We start from the raw sequence: 20,852 nt of genomic DNA, 5'->3' as shown, positions 1-20,852 counted from the left end.
GTGACAGAAATGCAGCTTGAGCCAATTTAAGTAAGAATTGGATTTTATTGGCTTCCACAACAAATCATGGAAAAGACTAGTTTGAGAGGCAGCGTAATATGGACCTTAGGCAAGTTACTTAATCTCTCTGCCCTGGTATCCTAACCTGTATGACAAGAATGACAATAGTGTCCCCCACAGAACTGGTTCAGATTAAATAAGCTACTATATATATAAACATTAAAGATAACTCCTAGCACTCTGTAAGTAATAATAATATCACCACAGGGACAACTGTATCCAGAGATTTAAACCCCATAGAGCTCTTTGTTTTCTATATCTTTTAAAAAAATATTTTATTTGTTTTTTAATATTTTACTGATTTATTTGAGAGGGCATGTGCATGAGAGGGGGTAGGGACAGAGGGAGAAAGAGAAGCAGCCTCCTTGCTGAGCAGGGAGTCCAATGCGGGGCTTGATCCCAGAACCTCAGGATCATGACCTGAGCTGAAGGCAGATGCTTAACTGACTGAGACATCCAGGCCCCCTTGTTTTGTATATTTTTTTCACCTGCACATTAGTAAAGGTACAGACGAGGCTGCTGTAACAGAGAGACCATGGAAATACTGTGGCTCCAACGAGTTATCCCTCCTAACAGTGCAGGGATAGGCAGGTTGTTCAGGACAAATAGGTGGCTGGGCTCAGTGAACTCATCAAATACCCAAATTACTTGGCCACCCTTAGCTACAAGAGAGGCTGTAAATTTAGTCACTGTTTGGGTAGCTAAAACTCTGAAGAAGGAGATTCTAACAGTAAAAAGGAGAGGGGGAGATTGGACTAGGGAGACAGTAAACAAGCTCTCCCAACCCTGTGTGTTGGCTTCCTTTTCTCCTACTGTGAGTGGGCTTTCCCCACGCATTGGGGCATGTGGCAACTGACAGCTCCAGATTCGTACCCTTCCAGCTTGGTGACCCTGAAACAAAGCCTTTTTCCCTCCAGTACTAATTTGTAAAAGTCCCACAGAAAGGTTCTCAGTGGCTTCTGGCAAGTCCCATACCCTTTTGGATTAATTACTGTGGCCAGGGCCGTACCATAGACCTGATCTGGGTCATGAGCTTTCCTCCATCCCTCCATGGTGGGAATGGGTGGAGAAACAGAGCCCATCACCAAAGCAAGGTATTGGGCAGACAGAAACAATAGCTAGTTCAAACAGTAAAAGAGTCTAATTATGGACTGATACTGTTAGAAAGGCTGTTGACAGTCTTGTGTCCTAGGAAAGGCCAGCTGGACTCTGTCTCCATGGTGGCTCTCACCCCAGGGACAGTCTGTCACCAGATAATTAAAACCCAGAGAAGAAAGTGTCTTATCCTCACAATACTCCCAGAAGAGCAGACTGATGGGAGAGACCTTGGTTGGGACTCTTTCCAGTTGGCTTAGGGTAGAGGGGGAACTCACTGGCCTATGGGGCTGATAAGGCCAGGGCCAGATTGGACTTCAGGCCATATTCCAAGACTCAAAACAGCATCATCAGGGATCTGTCTCTTCAGTTCTTTTTTTTTTTTAATATTTTATTTTATTATTATTTTTTAAGATTTTATTTACTTATGAGAGATACATAGCGAGAGAGAGAGAGGCAGAGACACAGGCAGAGGGACAAGCAGGCCCCATGCAGGGAGCCCGATGTGGGACTTGATCCCGGGTCTCCAGGATCAGGCCCTGGGCTGAAGGCGGCACTAAACCGCTGAGCCACCTGGGCTGCCCTGTCTCTTCAGTTCTTGAGTCTGCTTTCCTTTGAGTTGGCTTCATTCTCAGGCTTCACAAGTGACCCTGCAGTTCCAGTTATTAGTAGAAAGAACTCCCCTTCCTTTTTTTTTTTTTTTAAATGATTTTTTATTTATTTGTGAGAAAGACTGCACAAACAGGGGGAGGGGAAGAGGGAGAGGGAAAAGCAGATTCCGCACTGAGCAGGGAGCCTGACACAGGGCTCGATCCCAAGACCCTGAGATCATAACCCGAACTGAAGGCAGATGCTTAATCGACTGAGCCCCCCAAGCACCCCAAAGTTCCCCTTTCTTGACAAAACCCGTGGACCTGGCTTTCATTGGCCCAAACCTGGGAGCTATCAAGCCTCAAGTAATCATCATGGCCAGGAAGGTGGGATGCACTGATTGCCTAGACTTGGGTGGGGCACATGCCCACATGGACTGCAAAGTGGTGCCTGGTGGTTGTGTGTGTGGAGGAGGTGATATTACCAGAAGAGAGGATGAATGGTTGCTAGGCAGGAAAAATCACCTGTCCAGTTCACACCTCTTCCTTTTCTCCAGTTGTCCTCACTATCCTCAGTCTGCCTACCCTTACCACATTTCCAATCTCATTACCCTTGGTCTTGGGAGGGAGGGTGCCTCCTGAGAGGTACCTGGGCCTGGCATAGAGAGGATATTGCTTATCAGAAGTGTAGTGCCCAATAAAGAGCCATTTAGAGGATGCTCCTCTGCCTGGAACTGCTTCCTTGTAGACCCCCAAAACACCTTGTGGAAGGACCCTTGTCAAGATTTAGATAGCATTTTAGTTATGTAATTGTGTTCTTGTCTGAGCCCACACCAGCTAAGGGGTCCGGTGTGAGCTTGTGGGTATCTGGCATATACTTAATAGAGTGTTTACCTGGATATGAGTTCCTTCGCCCCTGAGTCCCTACCCAGCCTAAGTAAGTCTCATGTTGCAGGATCCCTAGTGCAGGAAACAAGGACAATGACTGGTTTGTGCACCTCCTGTTGGTGGATTCTGTTGCATGTGGTTACACAGGGCTCCTGTGGTTAGTTGGGATCTGCAGTGGCTTCTGAATTAGTCACTTCTGCATGGGCCATTTCACTCAATGCCTGAGGCCACAGTTCCCTTCTTAGTCACTCTGACCCATGTGGGTGCTGACAGACTTGACGTGAATCAGACAAACATTGCTTCTATTTAATACATCCTTGGAAGTTTTTCAGCTATAAAGAGGGGATTTTGGTGGATAGGGAGGCCTTTCTTGGTGCATTGATCTGGCCAGTGAGAGCCCACAGGGGTCTAGAACATGGAGCCCCAGACATGTTCTGACTTGCCCTCAGCTATTTCCAGGACAAATTGGCATTATTGGACCTGGTTGGTTGCTTTGGATCATTAAATCTTGGGAGCTGATCCCCTGGGGGATAGCTTCTGTGGTGCTGCAAGGCCCCTGTAATGCCATTGGCAGTGTTGAGACAATGTGTTAAGGCTTGGTTATTTCAAAAGAGCTGTCAGGAAAGTGTCCTGCCATCTTGAACCAGTTCCTGTAAGTCCAGGAACACTGAAACACTTCGAGAGCCCCCAGTAATGGGGTTGTGCTTTTCTAGAACATGCACTTGGGCTAGGAAGGTGGGGTCCTGACTACTTGCTACATCTCGCATTTACTCATTTAACAAACACCTGTTGTGCTGCTGCTGAGTACCAGGCCCTGCCTTTCTTAGCTCCTGTAGAAAATAAGATGGAGCCAGACCCCTTCTGGAGGGAATTTTACTTTTTAAAAAATTTTTATTTAAATTCAACTTGCCAACATACAGTATAACACCCAGTGCTCATCTCATCATGTGCCTGGAGGGTCTTACAGATTAGTAGGAGAGAAAGCCAAGGAAACAGAGTTTCCTGGGGGCCCTTTTTCAGGTCATAGTGGTGAAGGGTGTGGGCACCAGAGACAGGCAGACCAAATCCCAGCCCTGCTGTTTACTTGCCTTGTGACTTTGGGCAAGTTATCTCCCCTTGTGGAATCTCAGATTTCTCATCCATAAAATAAGGAACATGAATAGGGGTTGTTAATGAGAATTTAAATGCATTCATACATGTAAAGCAGGAGTCCTGGCTCAGGGTAAGCTCTCAATGACTGGTAGTTTTAACAACTATTATTACGAAATGATACATCTTGAGTGAAATTCCTAATAGATAAGGTATAATATTCTTGTATATTTTTTAATTTAGAATAAAGTTAAGAACATCTGTTCATTTATAATCAATCCACCACAAAGAAGAGATGGGGAACAGAAATTACTCTTCCTTGCCAGGCACTTATTAGAGAACATTTAATCCTCCCAACTGTCAAAAACATAGGGATTTTTATAACTCATTATTCAGAGGAGGAAACTGATCTTCATAGAGGTTAAGTAAATTTGCCCAGTGTCACACAGCTAATTAATGACTGAGCCAGAATCAAAGCCAAGTCTTATCTGGCTGCAAAGTCCATGTTTTATGCAGTTCCCCCAATATCCCAGGCCTCCAAAGCATTTGGCTCTGAGAAGGAACCTTGCTGCCCAATCAGTTAATCCTTTATTTTCCTGAAGTTTTTGCTGGTGAGTTGGCCACATGTACTTGTCATTCTGTAGTCCAACCCAGACCCTGAAGTGAGAAGAGTTAGCACAGGATGTCCCTGCTTCCCCAAGGAGAGGAGATGGCTTGTTTTGTATCTCCAAGTCCATTGGACATCATGCAGATGGCTTGTGCATATGAAAATCATCCAAGAGAAGAGTCACAAGAATGGAGTCCACACCCTCTCTGGCTTTCAGACCGTGGGTCTGGACATTCAGCCCTGGTCTTTCTCGACCCTACCAACATACCTCTTTTCAGCTATATTCATCTCAACCTTTGGTGTCAGCTAGGCGGGCTTTCCGACTTTGCATAGGGACAGCAAGAGCCCGGGGAAGTAGTAGGGCTAGAGGAAGGGGAGAATAAGGAAATCTGAGACTCAGGATCTGCAAGACCTCTTAGAGACCCTGAGCTCCCTGGGAATAGCCACAGGTTCTCTTTATTTCAGTAATCACAACAACAGCTGGCATGCCCATGTGCCTGGTGTGTTTGAAGTGCTCTCCTCATAGAAGCTCTTCACAGGAATCTTCGGAGATAGGCATGTCCCAGAATCCTAGGAGATGGGCACTATCATGATCCCCATTTTATTGACGTGGGATTAGAGGCACAGAGAGGTTGAGTAACTTGCCCAAGGTCACACAGCTAGTAAGGGGAGGAACTGTTGTTTGAACCCAGGGTTCTCTGGTCCATGAGTTTAAGATATACATCATGCTGCTTTTTGATAGGGAGGGAGGGAGTGAACAAATGAATCTGGTATTTGTGGCTAGCCAGACAGATAGGGCCCCCAGAGGCAGCATGAGGGGTACTTTGGAGTCAGCAGAATTGGGTTGCAATTCTAGCTCTGCCACCTCCTGCCTATAGGACCTGGGGCAATAACCTAATCCAGAAGTGCTCATTTCCTCATCTTCAAAATGGGAATAAGGTCTTTGTGAGGATTCAGGGAGATCATCTCTGTAAAGCTCTTAGCCTCATGCCCAGCATCTAGTAAGGGCTCAGTAAGAGTTGGCTGTCAGTATTCCTGACACTCTGCAGATCGATGGTATTAATGTGGCAATTGCAGCTGTACCCATTGAAAGTCCACATTGACAAGAACTAGAAAGGAACATGAAAACAGTTGTTAAAGGTCAAAAGGAAATTAAAGTTTCTTCAGTGCTTCACCATTTCTTAAAAAATGTTCCTAAATGGAATAAAATATACATGCCATGATTGCTAAGTGGTCTTATCTTATGAGGGGTTGTTTCTGCCTCTGCAGAAAAGAGTTAGCTTCTAACCACTTCAGACCTGTGGTTAGAATTCTATCAGTGCTGAGTTTACTGCTAGGGGTTTGAGTAAATTTGCAATGAGGAAAAAAGGAAGTTTTTAAAAATGACTTTGTATTTTGTGGCTATTAAATCTGGAAATATGATAAAATTGATTTAAAATGTTTCATAGTTCTAATTTCGTAAATGCTGGAGGGATCATCTGATCAATGAAAGGTGTAAAAAAAATAAGGTGTTAGTGGAATACAGCTTCTTCCTTTTAGCTATCGATGCGTGTGTTGGAGTAAATTATTTGAATATTGGAACTAAGACAAGTCTTCATGATGATTTTTGCTATGATTTGTGTCTGTTGAAACTTCTGGAAGGGGAGACAAGATGAAAAGAAAGGCAATTTCTGGATGGAAATGCACACTTGGAATTGGAAAAAGCAGTTAAATTGCCAGTGAGCCCTAGTTGAAATCAAATGTGTGACATGTAGAGACCAATGACCAGCTAGTCTGATGTGCATGGTTTTGAGCGGGTCAGTTCAGACTCTAAGACTGACACCAGGAAAAGGAAGCCTTGCTTGTCACTTGAACCTGGACCATGGTTGTCTGGTACTGTGGTATGTCTTTCTGCAACAAGCCAAAGAAAAACAGCTGGCTCTTCTGGAATCCCAAATTCACGGATTCTTGTCTGGACATGACTAAGCTGCAAACTGCTACAGGCTGCCACGAGTTGTTTCAGCCCAGCAGGAGCTGTGCTGATCTGGAGGCAGACACAGGTTCTGTGAATAGGACTCAGACCCTGGGAACATTGGAGATGTAGGACCCCTTCTGTAAAGCTCTAAGTGATGAAAACCTCCATCATGGACGCTGGCTGGACCATCAGACCATATATGCATGCCCACAGAAGAGGGCTTCTTCTCTGATGGGACTGTCTAAAATCAAGCTGCTGGTCGGCTCTTTATAACTAATGTGGAGGCTACCCGAACCCAAATTTGTGATCCCTGCCAACAGCTGCACACTGGAGGAGGGCACATCATAGGGACTGTGACCCCTCCACCTGCTGTTAACAGATCGAACTCTGGGCCTTCTTGACGAGGATGTCTCACTGCTGTTGACTTGTGTCCAGCTTTCTATATTATTTGGAACTTACCACATGGGCTGATAGATGGATCGGATGCTGCTTCCTTACTCCCTCTCCCTCCATACACACTTAGTAAGGTAGGTTCATTATCTGACTCTAAGAGAGGGATTGATTTTGACTGTTAACTGGATAAAAGAGTGGGAGGTTACGTAAACCCATTTTAAATTTTTTGAAAATTCAGGCTTTCATCCTCATGAGTCAGCTAGGTTGCCATCACAAAATGCCTTAGACTGGGAGTTTAAATAATAGAACTATGTGTTCTCATAGCTCCAGAGGCCAGAAGTCCAAGAGCAAGGTGTTGGCAGATTTGATTTCTCTTCGGTCCTCTCTCCTAGGCTTGCCAGTGGTCACCTCCTGTGTCCTGACATAGTTGCCTCTCTATGCTGTTTGTGTCCTAATCTTCTCACAAGGACGCCAGTCAGATCAGATGAGGGCCCACCCTCATGTCTCCATTTTAATTGAATCACCTCTTTGAAAGCCCTGTCTCCCAATATAGTCACATTCTAAGGTCCTGGGGGTAAGGGCTTCAACCTAGGAATTGGGGGGTGGGGTAAGGACACAGTCCAACCCCTGTGACACATCCTGACCAATTCCTGAGTTTGTCTTTCTGGTTAAGTTAGATAAAAAATATTTATCTGCAAAAATGTATTTGTGCCTCTTGCATACATCCCTTGCAGAGAAAAGGCCTGGAGGAGAATAAGAGGTGATTGAAAGAACGTTGTTGGTTTGCTGAACATTGGGGCCTCCAGGGGTTTTTAAAAATGGACTGACGTCCTGGCACCTGGAGAGCCTTGGGCAAGTAGGAGGGGGGCATTTATGATCCTGTTTTTTCATGGAAGGTTTCCCTTCTTCCTGACAAGACTTCAGTGCTGCCTTTCTATGCACTGGAGTGCTCAGAGTTAAGACCACTGAGCCTATGCTCACACCTGGCAGTGCCAACTGTGACAACAGAGGGCCTCCGGGCTCTCCCACACAGAATTCACATTCACAAGATGCATAAATTTGTGTCATGAACAAGCAAAACTGTTTGCAACTGACTGCCTTCAGGCTGCCCTTCAGAAACCAAGGGCTGGTTGGATCTTTCAGACTGGACTGGAAACTCTAGGACAGGAGGCCACAGAATAGGAGGCTTACACTGGGGGCCCTGTTAACCTTCACCATCTAACGTATGTCCTGCTTGAGGCACCCTAACATTGCATACTCACTTCCAGGGGGGCCTTGTGCCCAATTGTACTTATGTCTTTGTGCCCTAGCACCACACTGCCTAAGCCCTGGAAGGCTTCAGAGTAGCTTGCACTTGCCACAGTTGTGCTGGGCCTGGATGTGGTCCCACGGTCCAGGTAGAAATGAATCATACAGAAGTTGAGTGAGGAAGCTGCTTGGCTTTCTAGGATAGACTGTTGTTGTTGTTTTTAATTGAGGTACAGTTGACATATAACATATCTAAAATAGACTTTTATGGTTAATGGGATATATTTTAACTGGCTAAATGCAGGACCCCTAACAGGCCTGACATCAGTACTACAGATTGGTCTCATCGTTTTGCAGGGGGTCCTACTGATAATAAATTCGCTGCATAGAAGCCTGGGCCAACAGCCAAGGTGGGGGACAGTGCAGAAGAGAGTTAACAAGGTAGGCCTGAGATTACTCTCCTTGTTTGTAAGGCTGAGCCTTGACTGACATCTGGGTAATTGGATTTCGAGAGGGTTCTCAACATACTTTAAATGACGAGTGGCTCACTCTGCCTAAATGTTGCAAACAATATGGTTTATCCTGAATACCTGCTTTCTTTCCAGGAATCCAGAATTTTGATATGTACTAGGCAGAGAGCACCTAGTTGACCAGCTCCCAGGAAAGGCCCTGGGTACTGAGTCTCTATGGAGCTTCCCTGGCAAATAACATTTCACCTTTGTTATCAGAACTCAGTGCTGGAGGAATTAAGTGTGTCCTGTGTGACTCCACTGGGAAAGGGCTCTGGGAAGCTTGTGCCTGGTTTTCTTTGTGCTTTGTTCTATACTCCTTTTCCCTTTGCTCACTTTGCTTTGTGGCCTTTCTCTGTAATAAATTATAGCCTGCTAACAGACTCTGCTGAGTCCTGTGAGTCTCCTAACAAGTCCTCAATCTACGGGGTAGTTTTGAGTTTTGCCCAAAACAGGGCATGGGGGGACTTCTGGGGTGCTGGTAGGGTTCTCTTTCTCAATCTGGGTGTTTATGTGGGGTGGGTTCAAGTTGTGAAAATCCATTGAGCTGTACAGTTATGATATGTAAACCTTTTGTCTACATATTTTAAATTTCAATGAAAAATACATACCACAAGGATAAAAAATAATAACAATTAAAAAACTTCCTTTTATTCAGCAAGCATTTCAGTTACTTCTTTTTACTAGGCACGACTCTGGGAGCTTGGAACATGGACTAGGAAAGACGTCATCATTGCCTCTCAGTTTATTGGGAGGCAGGTAGAGATACTTAAATATGGTCGATATTTGCTGGGCTCTGTCCAAAACATCATAGGGTGCGAAGGGGCACAGAAAAGGACTTCTAACTTGGGTACTTTGCCATTGTAGGGTTTCCACTCTACTTTGGGAAGTCAGGCAAATGGGCAGAGGGAGATAGCTGGGACCTATGGCAAACTAGGAAAGTATGTATGTAGGCATAGACTTGAATTTTGTCTTGCCTTTTTTTTTTTTTTTTTTAAGGAAAAAACCACAAATCCAAATTTTTATGTGCGCTCTCTTGATTTTTAAGTGCTGTAAATGAATCCAAATTTTCCAAAGTGGGAGGCCAAACAGAACACCCCCCTGCAGGATGTGTGGCCTTGACCTGTTTGCTGGGCATTCTTCCAACCAGCATCCTTTCTCTCACCAGACTCGAGGGTCCACGATTTTAGGCCCTGAGAAACGCAGCAGTGAGCAAGCCAGACAACCTTCTTGCAGAGGGGTGGGGGGAGGGGGGGTCCTGGTCCTGTGCTTCTCAAACATCAGCATGTGTGGAAATCACCTGGCAGTCAAATTGAAAAGCAGATTCCTGAGTTAGGATGTCTGGGGTAAGGTCTGAAATTTTCTCCCTAACAAGTTCCCAGGTGGTGGTAATTACTGGTGGTCCCTAAACCATATATGCTTTGAGTAGAATTGCTCTGTATCCGGAGCGGCTTAGGTGTAGCTACTATTCTGAAGGTGGGGCCCTGCCATGTAAGTGCATCTGTCTGGCAAGCTCCGTGTTTTTACTTGGGTTTCAGCTTATTGGGGCGTATGGAAGAGAGTTGAGGACATCGGAGGCGGCTGCCTAAGGCTGTCCTGCCAGGTCTCTATTCTGAAGAGTTTATATTCTAGAAGGCGGGGGTGAAGGAAGGTTTTAAGGAAAAGCTTCCTGGAGGAGGTGCATGGGAACTGCAGGAAACTCCCCGGCTGCCCAGCCGAGAAAGGAAGAAACGCGAACTCCGCCTGTCTTCGGGCCGGGTCTCTGCATCCCCACGCCCGGTACGGTTTCCCAGGCACCCCACGTGTCTGCCGTCCGCGAGTCCCTGTCAATCAAGTTACCCCCGGGCTGGGTACGGGTTTAAAGGCAGCTGCGGTGCGGAGCGCTCCCATCGTGCCGCGCGGCGGGCGGGTTTGGATTTTAAATCCCCGCGGCCAATCAGTGGCGCGCAGGCTCTTGTAACGTTCCCGGCGCCGCGTTTGAATTCGAGGAGGAGCGAAGCGGTGCCAAGCCTCTGCCCAGACCCTGCTAGGTCCGCGGAGCAGATCCGGGAACATGAGTGCGGCGGCAACTGCAGGGAAGCTGGCGCGGGCACCAGCCGACCCAGGGAAAGCCGGGGCCCCCGGAGCTGCAGCTCCCGGGGCTCCGGTGGCCGCTCCGCCGGCGAAAGAGATCCCGGAGGTCCTAGTGGACCCGCGCAGCCGGCGGCGCTACCTGCGGGGACGCTTTCTGGGCAAAGGCGGCTTTGCTAAGTGCTTCGAGATCTCGGACGCCGACACTAAGGAGGTGTTCGCTGGCAAGATCGTGCCTAAGTCGCTGCTGCTCAAGCCGCACCAGAAGGAGAAGATGTCCATGGAGATCTCCATTCACCGCAGCCTCGCTCACCAGCACATCGTAGGCTTCCACGGATTTTTCGAGGACAGCGACTTCGTGTTCGTGGTGCTAGAGCTCTGCCGCCGGAGAGTGAGTGTCGCTGCCTGGGGACCGGGGCTGGGAGCTCCGGGGGCTCGGAGCTGCTAGAGAGGAGGTGCTGGGGGCCTCGAGCTAGGGATTGTAAAGGTCTCGAGGAGAGGGGAGAGGGTGCTTGGCACTTGGAGCTGCTAGGGGAGGGAGTTCCGGTTCAGTGGCGCCGGGGTCCTGCTGCTGCTAGAAAAGGTGCTCCTGGACGCTAGATTTTGAGCGGAGAGGGGGTGGCGCAGGTCGGAGGAGAATCCTGGGAATGGACGCAAGGCTTCCGGAGTTGCTAAGGGAGGAGTCCCGGGTAAGGGGTGCTGAGGGTGCGGAGCTTCCGGAGCAGGGTTGGTTGGGTGGGGGAGAGGGCTTTTGGAGCCAGACTTCAGAGCTTCCGGGAAGAGAGGCGGCTAGAAAGGGATCTCCTGTTGCGAAAAGGTTCGGGGAGGGATACCAGGGACTCCGAACTTATGAGGAGTGGGGCTTGAAAAAGGCTTTCCAGCTGGGAGGCTTGGGAGGGAGCTAGTGGGAGAAGGGGTGCTGTGAACGGTTGTGGCCAGGCTTGATTAGGGGAGAGGACAGATCGGAGCGGTCCTGGAGAAGGAATGCAGGGGAGCGTCCTGGGCTGCCCTTAATGACAAGCCCTCCCCCATTGCCTGGGTACCGGCTCCCCATTCCACCTCTCCCCCCCCCCCCCCCCCCAGTCTCTCCTGGAACTCCACAAGCGGAGGAAAGCACTGACTGAGCCCGAAGCGCGCTACTACCTTCGACAGATTGTCCTTGGCTGCCAGTACTTGCACCGAAACCGGGTTATTCACCGGGACCTCAAGCTGGGTAACCTTTTCCTGAATGAGGATCTCGAGGTGAAAATAGGTGAGTGCTGGGCCTTCAGGGGTGCTTGACACTCCCAGAAGCTGGAATGAGGAGGAGGCTGGGAGAGAGGAAATAGGAAGGAGACAAGGGAGAGAGGAAGAGGATGGTAGAAGTCTGGGCTGTTGACTGCCTCCAGAATCCTCTTTGGCACAGAAATTTAAAACCTGAGAGCCCCAAGCCAGTATCTTACAGATGGATTTTTTTTTTTTTTTAAGTACTCCTACATGGTACTTTTTAAAAAGAATTTGAATTAGTTTCCATTTTTCAAATTGGGGTGCTCGATGGAAAAATTGGGATTTGGAAGTCCAGTTCTGAGACGGTATCCCCTCAAGCAGCTCTTTGCTATACTAAAAAGTAGCTATTCCCCTCAGGCTCCTTTGGATTTGCCACAGTCCCCACGTCTCCCAGTTATTAACTCACAGACTTGCCTGATGGTCCTGATCTTTGCTTGCTTGATCCGTAAGGGCATTTGAGTTGCCCTGTTTACATCAATTGCCTTTTGGGACCATGGCCCTCCTTTCTAAGAGAGGGGCAAGGAGGGACACTGGGAGGCCCTTCTCGGCCAGCATGGTGGGAGGAATGTGGGTAAGCCTTACTGCCTACAAGGAATACAGATTGGAACACAGGAATCAAATGACCCTGCTTCTTGACAGTCAAACCTGTACCAGTTTCTGCATTGACAGATGACAGAGGCTAGCAACTGAGTACCCCCTCTTCCTCCCTCTGTCCCAGGGGATTTTGGACTGGCAACCAAAGTGGAATATGACGGGGAACGCAAGAAGACCCTGTGTGGGACTCCTAATTACATAGCTCCTGAGGTGCTGAGCAAGAAAGGGCACAGTTTCGAGGTGGATGTGTGGTCCATTGGGTGTATCATGTAAGTTGGGAGTTGTCTCAGGACCCACTTGGCCTCAGCAGGGGCCCTTTTCGACATCTCACTGGGCTATGCTGTGGACTGCCTATGGAGAGGCTGCTTCAGAGAACAGATTGCCAAAAAAAAAGCCTGACTTCCTTATCTTTTCTTGTCACTGGTATCCTTCAGGATTCCTGCAGCCTGGGCTGTGGGTCTGGGGAAAGGCTTGGGGGTGGGGTGGTCTTCACAAACCTGCTGTAGGCCCTTGCTACTCAAATTGTGGTCCACAGACCAGCATCCCCTGGGAACTTGTTAGAAATGCAGAATCTCAGGACCCAGACTGCTGACTGGATCAGTATCTGGATTTTCACAAGATCCCTGGGTGATTTCCATGCACAATAGTTTGAGAACCAGTGATCTAGAAAGCAGCATTGGGTGAGAGGAATAAGGCCAGGAGTTACAGTGGCAGGAGGAGGCCAGTCTGCTTCGATCAAGGCCTTGCAAGGTCGGTGAGTAGTGGGCAGAAGGTTGGGAGTTTTGGGGTTTTCTCTTATTTATTGTTGGCCTGTGTACTAGAATGCTAGAAGTAAGTTGTGGCAATGGCTTTCTACTTCTTTGCAGTGGAGCTTTTTCAGATGAAAACTTCAAGCCTTGAATACAGAACTATTAAAGTGGGACTCCTAAAAATAAATAAATAAATAAATAAATAAATAAATAAATAAATAAATAAATAAAGTGGGACTCCTTCTGTAGGGACAGGTAGCTCATGTGCTGAGACTTGTTCTGTACTGGTTGACAGCCTCTGGGGTCCTGGATTACTACAGGCCCTAGCTGAAAAGTCACTAGCCTTGAGAGTCCTGGTGCTATCATCTGTTTTCTCCTGAGGACTCATCCTGGCCCATGTCCTGGCTCCTGTGGACTTGAGGACTGTCCTCAGGGGCCTCAAAGTCAAGAGTTTCCAGATGTCAGGCCTCCCTTCTAGCCCTGAGATAATTCCTCCGGGGTGTAGGTTTTGGCTGGGAGCCTTGAGCTAAATCACCCCCTTTGTGCTTACAGGTATACCTTGTTAGTGGGCAAACCACCTTTTGAGACCTCTTGCCTCAAAGAGACCTACCTCCGGATCAAAAAGAATGACTACAGTATCCCCAAGGTGACCAAAAACAGTTTTTTATTTTTTATTTTTTTAAAGATTTTACTTATTTATTCATGAGAGGCAGAGAGAGAGGCAGAGACATAGGCAGAGGGAGAAGCAGGCTCCTCTCAGGGAGCCTGATGTGGGACTCCATCCCAGAACCCCAGATCATGACCTGAGCCAAAGGCAAGATGCTCAACTACTGAGCCACCAAGTATCCCCCCAAAATACTTTATTATGTTTTTTGGGCTCCCCCACCCTCAAAAGCTTTTTACTGAGCCCAGCCATATCCTGAGGAAAGAAATAGGTCAACTCTACCCCTAGGGTAGCCACAGAGCTTTAATGGATTTGTGTCTACAATTACATACAGAACTTGACATATGTGCATAAAAACTTTGTTTCTAAGGGAAGAGAGTTTTATAGATTCTCAGAGGTTGGGTTAAGAGCAAAAAAAAAAAAAAGTGCAGAGGGGAGCAGGAGGCAGACACAAAAATGCTACTTAACCTTCTAGATTTAACTAGGATCTACCACAGAACAGCCAGATCACAGTGGGCAAATGGCCTGAATCTTTTGAACTATCGTTTCCCATTAATAAAATGGAGTCACTATCTCTGGAGCAGCTCACAGCTGTCTTGTGTACAGTAAGCACTCACAGAATCCTGAACCACTGAATACAAAGTGGTGTGCATTTTTGCAACCACCAGTGTCCGTGCATTGAAAGGAATAGCTGTTTCTGGGGAAGCCTGACACAATGGCTGCTTTCTGGTTTGATATCCATGACACATGTGAAGTCAAGGGCCCTAGCTCCTTACGGACAGACCGATGAAATCTATCACAAAGAGTCATTTAACTGTGGAAGGTTCAGAGGGTTTAGAGTGGGTGTGCAAGACCACCCTAATGCTTTGGTATAGGTGCCGGCTCCACCACCCATTAGGTATATATATTCTTAAGAAAGCTACTTACCCTCTCTGTTCTCCGTTTCCTCATCTGCAAAAGAGAGATGGTAATAGAGACCTCCACCCCTTAGGTGTTTCTGTGAAGGGTAAACGAGCTAAAACACATGACGTGCTTGGAACACTCTCCTGGCAACATAATAAGTGCACAGCTAATGCTAGGCTGTTACTACGCATTTGACCCATGCTAAGTTATCTTCCATCAAATCCTAGTAGGACTCCAGGCTTGGTGCTGTGTCCTTGCTCTCCAGATGAGGACACCAAGTCCTTAGCGAGTTGAGTTACTTGTTGCAGCTGGTGTTGGGGTAATACTGGGGCTTAAACCATGTCCTTATGACCCCACAGCACATTCTCAACTGTTACCCTGGTGGTGAACAACTTAAGTTAGGTGAGAACAAATTCAGGGGAAATCAAATTAATCAATTAATCTTGAGTCTCAAAAGGAAGGAGAAGTGATCATTCTCACTGCTTAGGTTGACACTTGTCAATTCAGTAAAACCAATAGTGGGGAACCTGGCAGATTTATGGCTACTGAACATGACGTATGTTGGCCAAGGTCCACAGTACCTTCATGGCAGCACTGCCCTTGGGTCCCCCATCACAACCTGCTCACAGCTCTCTCTCTCTCTCTCTCTGCTCCAGCACATCAATCCTGTGGCCGCCTCCCTCATCCAGAAGATGCTCCAGACAGACCCTGCTGCCCGCCCCACCATTCACGAGCTGCTCAATGATGAGTTTTTCACTTCTGGCTACATCCCTGCCCGGCTCCCCATCACCTGTCTCACCATTGCACCCCGGTTTTCCATCGCTCCTAGCAGTCTGGACCCTAGCAACCGGAAGCCTCTTACAGTCCTCAATAAAGGTAAAAGCAGACCCCTAGAAAGAAGAACCTAGCTTTGTGGATGGATGGCCCCCAGAGCCCAGGCATGCAGTAGGGTCCACCTCTGTCTTTGAAACCACAAACCTAACTCCTCAGGGCAAAATGCCCTTTTTCCCCTGGGCGGGCCCTAGGTGGACTTTAACTATGGCTGGGTCAGACCTGTCTTGCCCGAAAAAACTCTTAGCGTTAAATAAAATTCCTAACACCATACTTTGATGGTTCATTGAAAAAAAAAAAAAACATGAAAAATTTCAAATACATACATAGGGCCTAATGCAGAGCAGTCAGATTTTGTCACATTTGCTTCATCATTCCTTTTTTGTTCTATGAAGTATTTTTGAAGTTAATTCCAGACATCTTGGTCATTTTACCCCCCCATAGCATTCAGCATGTACCTCTTTAAAAGAACAGCTGTTTTCTTATAAAACCACACACCTTGCTTGGGTTGTCATTGTGCCCAGTTAAAGGCCAGAAGTAGGAAGTACATACTTCATGGGGGAAAATTTTTTGAGTTTGTACTGCTATTTCTGAGTCACATTTTTTTCACCACATTATTTCATTTTTTTTTTCACCACATTATTTCAATATTACTTCAAACTTATGAAAAGATGGAAGAATAGATAAAAGCTCACTTTTCTCCATGAATTAATGTTTTTCTTTTTTTTTTTTTTTTTAAGATTTTATTTATTTATTCATGAAAGACATAGAGGGAGAAGCAGGCTCCATGCAGGGAGTTTGACATGGGACTCGATCCAGGGTCTCCAGGATCAGGCCCTGGGCTGAAGGCAGCACTATACTACTGAGCCACCGGGGCTGCCCAATTAATGTTTTTCTACACTTTATCTCTTTCTCTTTTATATAAAGGTGTGTGTGTGTGTGTGTGTGTGTATCCATTTTTTTCCCTGAATCACTTAAGAGTAAGTTATATATGTCCTGCCCTTGACCACTTAATACTTGTGTATTTCTTAAAAACAATATTCTTTCACATAACTATAGCACATGACACAGTGAGCAAGTTCTGGAAATTGAACACTATTACAACCTTGTTTTGTCCACTGTGGAGTTAACACTTTTGTAATTTACGAATGTCAGATTCAAATACAATATTATATTTCTTTTTTTTTTTTTCGATATTATATTTCAATTACTTACTATATTTGAATTATATTTGAAATACTTTTGTGTGTGTGTGTTTCAATATATGAATTCATTTGTTTCTGTTGTAATCTAGTACTGTTTTTTGTTTTTAATAATCTAATAGTGTTAAGGGTTCCTTTTTTGTTTTTGCCATTTCTTTTTATTGGTGATTAATATCTTGGTCAGTTAGTTAGGGTGGTGTCTGATGGGTTTCTCCACTGTAGTTACAGTTTTTCCCTTTGTAATTAATACCTTGTTGGAGCTACTTTAAAACAATCTGTTTTCTCCTCAAATTCTTGCATCCTTGGTGTATCTCCATGTGTCTCAGTATGACAATTGCTAATGTGTTTTTCTAATTTCTTTTTTTTTTTTTTTTTTAAGATTTTATTTATTCATTTGAGAGACAGATAGCGAAAAAGAGAGCACAAGCAGGCGGGAAAAACAGGCTCCCCAGTGAGCAAGGAGCCTAATGGGGGCTTGATCCCAGGACCCTGGGATCATGACCTGAGTCTTTCCAAAACCAAGAGTTGAATGCTTAACTGACTAAGCCACCCAGGCACCTTGCTAGAGTAAGGGTTTGTTTGTTTGTTTGTTTGTTTGTTTGTTTGTTTTTAAAGATTTACTTACTTATTTTAGAGACAGTGTGTGACTGGGGTGGGAGTGAGGACAGATAGAATCCCAAGCAGATGTCCCTCTGAGCAAGGAACCCCACCAGGGGTGCCCAACACAGGGCTTGATCTCACTACCCTGAGATCCTGACCTGAGTCAAAATCAAGAGCTAGTCACCCAACCAACTGAGCCACCTAGGCACTTCCTTGCTAGAGTTTTTGTTTTTGTTTTTTATTTTATTTATTTATTTGAGAGCAAGAAAGAGCATGAACAGGGAGAGAGGGAGCCCAACATGGGGCTCAATCCCAGGACCCCATGATCATGACTGAGCTGAAAGCAGACCCTTAACTGATTGAACCTTTGTAGAGTATTTTTTGTTTTGTTTTTTTGTTTTGTTTTGTTTTTTCCTTTGTAGAGTTTTTTTTTTCCCTTTGTAGAGTTTTTAAAGCAAACCCAGATATCCTATTATTTCACATTTCAGTTCTTAGCATAGTTTTTTATTTTATTTTTTAAGATTTATTTATTCATGAGAGACAGAGAAAGAGAAGCAGAGACATAGGCAGAGGGAGAAGCAGGCTCCTCGCAGGGAGCCGGATGGCGGGACTCGATCCCAGATCCTGGGATCATGACCTGAGCCAAAGGCAGGAGCCCAACCACTGAGCCACCCAGGTGTCCCCATAGCATAGTATTTTAAGTTGAAAACCGTGATCTTAAAAAATACAAGGAGAACTAGCACATGTTGGTGGAAAAGGAGACATTAGAGCAATAAAGACAATAAAAATCATCCAGGCTTTTCTAAGTCAAAACCAATGAGAGAATCTCAAAAGTGTATCTTTTTAGACTCTTTGGACATCTGTATAAAATTTAGGGGTAGGAAAGAAAAATCTTATGTTTTTATCAAATGCCTGCCTAATCCATTTTGTTGATGAGCTATATGCAATTAATTTACCAGGTCCTCCCATTTTCCTGGATTTTAATTCTTGGCTGGGCAGCTCTGAGCTGCTGCTACCTTTACACTATCTCTTGGAGTGACTGGTGGTATCCTTAAGGGTCCAGCTTTGGGGCAGAGGCCAGAGTGTCTGAAGCTCTTTGGTTGTGTGTGGCCGTGAAGCCTTCCTTAAGGGCTTGGCTTGGCCCTTGAGGTATGAGTATCATGCTCCTGTCAAATGAGCATAGCAGCTTCCACTCTATAACCCAGCACTGACTCAGTTTACCCAAAGCAATGGCAGCTAAAATAATTTTTCTCTGGAGAGAACACCAGCTATGTCAGAGGGTCCCATGCCCCTCCCAATCTGCTGCCTTTGTGCTCAGCTAATGACTGTGTGTCATTTTCCTAGGCACAGAGAACCCAATGTCTGAGCGGCCTCGGGAGAAAGAGGAGCCAGCAGTCCGGGAGACCAATGAGGCAGTTGACTGCCACTTGAGGGATATGCTGCAGCAGCTACACAGCGTCAATGCATCCAAACCCTCAGAGCGGGGGCTGGTGAGGCAAGGTGGGCATGGTAGGGGCCCCGGGGTGGGGGAGCCTGCACACCTGGAGAGGTTGGGGAAGTCTTACCTGCAGAGTGTCTAGGGCTCGTCTAGGCCCCAGTCTCCATAATACCGTTAGTTCCTCAATTTTCTATAGATTAAAATCCACATGGGTTAGCCTGGCATTCAAGGCCCTGCCTGTCTTTTTGTGATTCATGTGGAATATGTGCCCCATCTTCCAGCACCTCCATATGCTATTCATACATCTACACATGTTCTTTCTGCTGTTCGGTGAATTCTTGCTTAGTCTTTAAGAACCTCAGGGCTCTTGTACTCTTGACTCTTCTTCTGGAACATACTTTCTCCAGATAAGTGCATGGCTCACACTCTTCTCCTTTGGAGTCTGCCCCAGTGTCCCCTCCATGACCATTTCCCTGGTTGCCCACTCCTAGCATATCTCATCCCCCTGTGTTTAAATTAGTGATTATAGCATGCACTGAACATAATGTTTTGTTTAGTTTTTAAAGATTTTATTTGAGAGAGTGAGCATGAGCAGGGGGAGGGGCAGAGCGAAAAGGAGAAGCAGACTCCCCGCTGAACAGGGAGCCTGACCCATCACTCAATTCCACAGCCCTGATAAGATCATGACCTGGGCCAGAGTTGGACATCTAATGGACTAAGCCACCCAGGTGCCCCTTGACATTTTGATGTATTTGGAATTATGTATATTCTCACAATTTTTAAATCATTCAGAACCAAAAGATTAGATAATCTATTGGCCACTGACTCTCACCTTGATAGAAGTAACCTACACATTTTGTCCTCTGTCCCTATAACGAGACTGTAAGTTCCATGAAGGCTGGGTTTTATGCCATTGCTCACTGCACCTGTGACAGTGCCTGGCATAGGGTAGGCCTTTGGTCAATGGATGGACTGAAGAAATGAATGGAACTGGGTGCTCTGCACTGGAACTTCTTTCCTGTATTTGCCAGGGCATGGTGATGGCAAATGTCCTGTTTAGCTCTTCTCTGGGGCCCCCAGCCTCTTGAAGGAGCCTGTGTGGGGCGCCCAGCAGTCCTCCCTGGCATGGGCTGTCTGAGTGGACCAGAGGGGAAGAGGCTGGTGCTGACCAACCATCTGTCTGTTTCTGTCACAGAGGAGGCTGAGGATCCCGCCTGCATCCCCATCTTCTGGGTCAGCAAGTGGGTGGACTATTCAGACAAGTACGGCCTCGGTAGGTTGCTTCCAGAATGAGCAGGTGGCTCAGGTATGGCCAAGTGACCTTTAAGCTATTCCAGGCGCTTGCCTTTTTTGGCTCCTTGGTCCTCTCCTGTCTCCACCCCAGAGCTCCCACTTGCACCTCCCAGTGCCGCCCCCCACCCCCACTGCTTCCCTCCCTTCCTGAGGTCTCCCTGCACCTACCAGGGTACCAGCTGTGCGACAACAGTGTGGGGGTGCTCTTCAACGACTCGACACGCCTGATCCTCTACAATGATGGTGACAGCCTGCAGTACATAGAGCGTGATGGCACAGAGTCCTACCTCACCGTGAGTTCCCATCCCAACTCCCTGATGAAGAAGGTGAGTACCTGCTGCCCGCCGCAGCCTGATGTTGCCAGGAGGGAGCCATGTGCCTCAGACTAGGCTCTAACTCTGGCCGTCCTCCCTCCTTTTCCAACCAGATCACCCTCCTGAAGTATTTCCGGAACTACATGAGTGAACACTTGCTAAAGGCAGGTGCCAATATCACGCCCCGGGAAGGTGATGAGCTCGCCCGGCTCCCATACCTGCGCACCTGGTTTCGTACCCGCAGCGCCATCATCCTGCACCTCAGCAATGGCTCTGTGCAAATCAACTTCTTCCAGGTGAACCAGAGTCAGGGAGAGTTGGGGTGGGGTACCTGTGTCTGTCTGCAGGCTCCCAGAGTGGGGTGGGAAGAGAGGCGTGGGACCCATCCTTGGCATCAGGCATCAGGAAGAGTGTGCCAGGGTTGGAGAGGGGCAGGAATCCCTTGTCAGCTAGAATGTCTCCCCTCTGTTCCCCAGCATGCACTAGCAGCTGGGA

At 46.8% G+C, this 20,852-nt stretch overlaps 1 protein-coding gene across 2 annotated transcripts in view; it reads left to right on the top strand.

The window, feature by feature from the left end:
* Nucleotides 1-422: 422 nt before the first annotated feature.
* PLK1 (polo like kinase 1) overlaps nucleotides 423-20,852 on the top strand; it is a 20,985-nt gene continuing 555 nt past the window's right edge. The window contains exons 1-11 of one of the 2 annotated variants that reach the window (XM_041746903.1): nucleotides 423-6,810; nucleotides 8,282-8,365; nucleotides 10,422-10,894; nucleotides 11,587-11,755; nucleotides 12,488-12,632; nucleotides 13,665-13,758; nucleotides 15,336-15,555; nucleotides 18,657-18,812; nucleotides 19,946-20,023; nucleotides 20,215-20,369; nucleotides 20,471-20,653. In XM_041746903.1, coding sequence (XP_041602837.1) covers nucleotides 10,487-10,894; nucleotides 11,587-11,755; nucleotides 12,488-12,632; nucleotides 13,665-13,758; nucleotides 15,336-15,555; nucleotides 18,657-18,812; nucleotides 19,946-20,023; nucleotides 20,215-20,369; nucleotides 20,471-20,653 — 1,608 coding nt within the window. In that variant the 5' untranslated portion in view covers nucleotides 423-6,810; nucleotides 8,282-8,365; nucleotides 10,422-10,486. Of the gene's footprint in view, nucleotides 8,366-10,421; nucleotides 10,895-11,586; nucleotides 11,756-12,487; nucleotides 12,633-13,664; nucleotides 13,759-15,335; nucleotides 15,556-18,656; nucleotides 18,813-19,945; nucleotides 20,024-20,214; nucleotides 20,370-20,470; nucleotides 20,654-20,852 lie in introns of both variants that reach the window. The other variant, XM_041746904.1, reaches the window with a different exon arrangement.

This window comes from Vulpes lagopus, chromosome 3, assembly GCF_018345385.1.
Source record: "Vulpes lagopus strain Blue_001 chromosome 3, ASM1834538v1, whole genome shotgun sequence".
Lineage (NCBI taxonomy): Eukaryota > Metazoa > Chordata > Mammalia > Carnivora > Canidae > Vulpes > Vulpes lagopus.
This window is presented reverse-complemented; position numbering and strand designations above follow the sequence as displayed.